At 42.1% G+C, this 6,068-nt stretch overlaps 1 protein-coding gene across 1 annotated transcript; it reads right to left on the bottom strand.

The window, feature by feature from the left end:
• Positions 1-1,199: 1,199 nt before the first annotated feature.
• NEUROD6 (neuronal differentiation 6) lies at positions 1,200-4,645 on the bottom strand. The gene is made up of 2 exons (XM_024563100.2): positions 4,314-4,645; positions 1,200-3,038 (listed from the first exon to the last, which is right to left on the bottom strand). Exon 2 carries the CDS (start codon positions 3,015-3,017, stop codon positions 2,004-2,006), a length of 1,014 nt encoding a protein of 337 aa, XP_024418868.1. The 5' UTR covers positions 3,018-3,038; positions 4,314-4,645; the 3' UTR covers positions 1,200-2,003.
• Between the last annotated feature and the right edge of the window lie 1,423 nt (positions 4,646-6,068).

Genomic DNA, 6,068 nt, shown 5'->3' with positions numbered 1-6,068 from the left:
CCCAAGGCCCCGGCGCTACGATGGGGATGGGAGAGCTGAAGGGCCGCTGCCGCCCTGGAGAATGGGGCGCAGGCCTCGAGCACGCTGGGAAATCCCGCAAGCTGTGGGAAGGCAAGACAGGGCAGCTCTTAGCGGAATTTGCATCCGCCTCCCTGATCCCCATTGCGACAGACACCGCGGGTGAGGGACCCCCTGTCCCTCCTCTCTGAGCCTGACGCCAAGAGGTCTGCCTCTCCTGAGTTCAGAGCGGAGTGTCTAGGGCCAGCTGGGTCCGACGCAGGCCGAGCAGCCCCTTCCTGGTCCGGGTAGGTCAGTGCGCTCACCAGGCGCAGACCCGGAGCCCCAGGGCGCCCACTGCGGGCAGGACACGGGCAGTGCAGCGTGTGCCTCTGCGCCCTGGTGACAACCGCCCGGTGGGGTTGGGGGGGAAGTGGTCAGCCACCTCCTTCCCCGCAGGAGTCACCTCCGAGGCACCTTCGGGCCTGAGCCCCTGTGCCTCAGCATTGGTGGCCAATGGCCCTGGTCGCACGAGTGGGCAGTGGTAGTCCGGCCATGGTGCGCGGACCCCCTGCCCAGGCCCGCGCAGGCCCGCCCGGGCGGGCTCCCTCCCGTCACCGCTGGACCCATTTCTGCGGTGCTCACAGGCCTTCGCAGCTGTCCCCTCTCTGCGCCCTGAAAGGCAAACCGACACCAGAGGTTTATCTGGAGTGAGGTCACTGCCACCTTGCTGTTTATTCTAGAAGAGGTGCAGTTCTGCTTAAGAGGGTGAGCTCCCCCGGCACTATTCAAGTAGGTTTTGGGTGGCCTTTTGTCAGGAAACTTATAATCACACAGAATTTAGCCTCTAATCGGCCAGACTTATTTAAAGGGCACAGAGTCAAACCTTCCATTTTTAACAGCCACTCTGGTGTTTGCTGGAAATGTGCCACCGAATTTCGGCTGGAGCTGAAGGTTACCGGGATTTATCACTGTTTCCCCAGGACGTTTAACCCTCGTGGGCTCCTCTTCTTTCATTTAAGATACTTAAAAAAAATCTTGTGAAAGCTTTGGCCATTTTGTTTAAGAAATTTGTTTTACCTTGTACGGCTTTGAAATCCAGAAATATTTCTGACATAGGGAGGAGGGAGTTTTGGAGACAGAAAGCAGCTGTGTACCAGGAAATAGTAAGTATCATGAAGAAATATTACAGCTAATAGATATCCTCTACAAGTGTAAATATCTATATTTAATTGCTTTAAAAATGTGGGGTGGAAAAACACAATTATACATTATGATAACAAACCTGTACAGAAAATTTCCAAACAATACAAAACAAGTGCTGAAATTTTTTTTTATGATTGAAATACTTTTTCCAAAATTGTGACCCCACCAACCCAAATATGTTGCCCCATCTGCAAATACTTGAAGAGGAATTTTTACCAATTGAAAGCATTTAGATTTGTCCTTAATAAAAAAAGAATTGCATAGCTTTTTTTATAATGTTGCACATTTTCAAATGCACCTTCCAATATCATTGTCAGCTTGGTGTTATTTTCAATATATTAAATTTCCAATTTTTCAGAGATGCATAATATATAATTCCTAATCATTATAAACACATCATTTTATTCATCTTATTTTAATAACATGCATTTTTATAATTACTGTACAACTGAAATAGACATTGAGTTATGCTGGGTGCATGTCTTTATTCAACAGTATATTCTGAAACACCTCGTTCAAACAAATTGTGAATTTAAAAGAAAAACAAAAAAAACAAACAAAAAATTCTTCCTGTAGAAACAGAATCACAGTGCTTTACAGACAAAAGGAAAGGAAAAGAAGTTCTCATAAGAAAAGAGGTTTATTATTACATAGAAAATTCTCACAATAGTTGAAACACACCTCAGAAACTAGGAAACACCTTAGATAGAGTTGTGCCAATTACTCAGCCCACAAGCATCTGCTTTGTCTTAATTAGATGGGGGGAGGTGAATGACCACTGTTTATTTTCATTTTCCTCATTAATTATGAAAAACTGCATTTAATTCATCTTGCACGGTGAGAGACTGGCTGCGCAGATGTAAGTCGTAAGGGAAGTGGCTGTCGGTGGGCAGCCTGAACATGGCACCCTGCCCAAGGGGACCCCTGGGTGGCACTGCACAGTAATGCATGCCGTAATTGTAATTTTTGCCATAGTCCAAGGTTTCTTCTTGCTTCAGAGAAAATATCCCATTATAGTTAATTGGGGGAGGACTTAAGGGACCTTCAAACTGAGGGCTGGCACACTCAGGGGAAGCGCTTTCATAGAAGGATTCATACGCACTGCAGTAATTATAGGGTTTCATGGACTTGGAATTATCAAGAGTCCCATGCCCCGGGGGGGTGGTGAGCTCAGCACTGTGGTAGGGTGGGTAGAAAGTAGAGTAGGGTGACCGGGTGTGATGCGCGGCCTCCCCACCCTGCCCCATCAGGAAGCTCCTGGCGTTGAGCTGCAAGCAGCCTGCTACCAAGTTTGTCGTGGGCTGGGAAAGACCTTTGCATAAGTTTTGGACGAACGTGAGCAGGTCAGGTCTCTTGCCGATTCTTAGAATTTCCGAAAGTGCCCAAATGTAGTTTTTGGCCAGTCGTAAAGTTTCTATTTTGGACAGTTTTTGGGTTTTAGAATAACAGGGGACCACTTTTCTTAAATTGTCCAGAGCGTCGTTGAGGCCGTGCATCCGGTTCCTCTCTCGAGCATTAGCTTCCTGTCTCCTGAACTTGACCCTCTCGAGTCGCAGCTTGGTCGTCTTTTTTTTCCTAAGACCCCTCCTTCTCGGCAAGCCATTTTCATCTTCCTCTTCTCTGTCTTCCTCCTCTTCCTCTTTCTCAGTTTCTTCTCCGGGGGCTCTTTTGATGCTCTTTCCTCGAAGGACAATCTGTTTGGAAAAGCTTTCTGGTTTCTTAATTTGCTTCTGGTCCTCGCATTCTCTAGAAAACTTTCTGCACATCTGGGATTCTGGCATTACAACAGACTCATCAAACGGTAGTGTTAACATGGTTCTCTAATCTTAAATTACCTGAAAAATGCCAATATTTAAAGTGTTTTCATTTTTAAAGTTTATACACTTCAAACACATTGAATGATTTAATCATAAAAATGCAAAACCACCTGAAAAGAAACTGATTCCGGGGACTCATTTTTTTTACATTAAATATAATTTTTTTCAGTTTGGGCAGATTAGTAATTATGGCAAACATTGACACATGCAATAGGATTAATTTATATGAGCAAATTATCAAAAGAAAATAAAATGAGGCATTTATAGTAATACCACCACCATCTCCATTTCTCTTTGATTTTTTTTACTGGTTTTTAAATATACAAAAAAGAGCATGGAATTTTAGCAAGTGCAAAACATGATACAGCAAAATAGAATTTCATTAGTTCTAATTCCCCTGAGTAGAAAATGAGAGGAGGCACCAGTTTTTAAAATAAAAAGTACTCTCTCTCCATTAGCTGACAAATTTGTGGGTTTTTAAAAAAGCCTTAACTTTATTTGCTGTATTATGTAACTGTGGATTCAGATAAGTGGCTGTTGCAAACATAGATTTAAAAAAAAATTAATCAGAACCAATTTTAAAACTGATTTCTTCCGGATCAGTAAAGAAAAATGTAAAAGAGCACTATTTCCCAGCCTTCACACAAAAAGGGGGTGGGGAAGGATTAAGCTAATTTGGAATAAACTCCATAAATAAATTTAAAAAATACAAATCACTGGCATTGTTTCAAATCACAGAAAATGTTGCGACTGCTTTTCCATTTACATTTTCTCTGCATGTAATTGTCTGTTTACTGCTGTTCAAATTATCCTGGACAAAAACCACTCTCGGAGTGTTTTTGTTCTACGAGCCACAGAAGTCTCCCTCTAGCTAATATCTGACAGGAACGGTCCAAGGATTCTGACTGCAATTGTGCACGTGTGTTCAGAATCCCGAATGAAAGGGGAAAATAATTTGTGTTTCACATGCAATTTTGGCTTTCGTTTGGTGAAGCAGCAAGTATTTTCATCTAAAGTCCTCAAACAAATAAGCAGGTTAAAACAGAGACTTTTCATTTTAACAATCTCCATACACACACACACACACACACACAAACTCTTAGTAATGTCCACATACTTGCAGTGTTACACAGTAACAGTGAAAGTATGTGATAATTGCATCACAAGAATGAAATATAATAAGAAGTTATAGATGGCAAAGAGCATATAAATACTATAAGACAGTGACACTGTATCTTTAAATACTTGCATGCAAAGCCAGCATCAATTGAAGTATATCTTTATTTATATTACCTTAGGTTTTAATTTCATTCAATAATCAGTTTTCATTTTGGATCTTCCAAATCTTTTCAGGCTGAGTGTCGCATCGTCTCCTGGAGTCTCTAGATCTGTGTGTATCTGCACTATCTCATTGATCTCTAAAAAGTGACATTGATGCCAACTGCCAGAGCTGGTACCCATGCCATCTGCTAGTGACGTCACAGGGCAGAGAGAACCATGTGATCCTCTCTCTTGGGACCTTCATTCTGCACTGATCATCTGGCATCCCTGTAAGTGGGTACCAGCATTCATGCATCAACACAGAAGGTTAGACTGATAGGAAAAAAATCTGCACCAGCATTTCACATACAGTAGGTGCGTTTCTCCTCGAGCTGCTCCGGCTTCACGGGCAATCTGTAGGAAGGGCTGTATTAGTGTTCAGTTTTGCCCTGCCAACGGTGCAACTGTTAGGTAGTCATTAATATTCCATTCATCTACAAGGTGGGCTTTTGTGTGAGCGAGAGGCTTTTTTTTTTTTTTTTGTCGTTGTTGATGTTTTGTGAAGATCACCATCCCATTTGTGCACCTGGGTACCCAGGGAAAGAAAGCCGTGAAAAAGAGCTGAAATCAGGAAAATGGTCTTGAGATGCTTATCCAAACTAAGATTTGTGTAAGCAAAGAGGGATCAACAGAGGTCTCCTTATTTCCTTGTTTTGTTTCATGACATGTAACTTACCGGTGTATGTCTGTGTGTTCCCTTACTAACATGTAAGACTTCTGTGCTTCTTAGGAATTTGGAATAAAAGAAGAGTTTCTCCGTCTGGGGTCTGTGAAAGGCATCCTCAAGTGCTCCCCTTTCTATACTTGCTGGTACCTTTCAACAACTTTTTGGAGAGATTCTCTATGTCTGTGTACAAAATGCAGAAAGGATTGCCAATGCACTGTGAGCAATCTCAAACTACCTCCTTGTGTCCTCTACCTAAAGCCCCAACTTCACTCTTTATTGTCCCTGATCTCTGTCCAGCGTAACTTGCTTGTTCCTTCTCATTTCATTTCAGACACAAGAAAGATAAAAATTATCACTTAGGTTTTTGTCTTTCTTTCCCTGGCATTCTACTGTGTATTTTAATCAAAATGAGCTTTCCTGATTTTTTTTTTTTGAGCTTTCAGATTTTTTTCTTTCTCCTAAATTTTTTCTCACATTTTTCTCCCTCTAGACCAAAACCAATTTAAATATCTTGTCATTCTTATATTAGTGTCCAATTGTTTTTCCCTGTCAGATTTATTTCATATTTATCTGTCTCCCCCATGCCCCCCTTTTGGGTTTCTTAACAAAAGCAGGGTAGAAACAGTTAAGCAAAGCTGGCAAAGCTTTATAAATAAAACGAACTGTGAAGCCAGAAACAAACTCCACCTTTCTCTCTTTTTCTCTATTCCCTTTCCCCCCCCACCCCACCCAAAAAGGACATTTTATTTCAGGATTGCCTGTCAGTAAAGTAAAAAGGGTTCTTTACAAAAATAATAGTTTGAAAATAGACCAACACCACCTTTGTTGTTTGACAGCGGCATAATCTCCTTCTATAACGTGAGACAGTATGCTTTTGGTATTAAAGTAATCCCTGGCAAAGCTGTAGCTGTCGAGTCTGGGTTAGCACTCCTGTTACCAAGCCCAGTTGTGAAAGGCTGAGAATTCTGCTGCTTTAATACACTTTGGTTCCAAACTGGCATCGGGACCCTCAAACTAAATTCAATTTTGCTCCTCATACCCCACTCATTTCTGTCGCCCGC

Source organism: Desmodus rotundus, chromosome 6 (genome assembly GCF_022682495.2).
Source record: "Desmodus rotundus isolate HL8 chromosome 6, HLdesRot8A.1, whole genome shotgun sequence".
Taxonomy (NCBI): Eukaryota; Metazoa; Chordata; class Mammalia; order Chiroptera; family Phyllostomidae; genus Desmodus; species Desmodus rotundus.
Note: the sequence above shows the minus strand (reverse complement) of the source record. Positions and strands in the feature narration are given on the sequence as shown.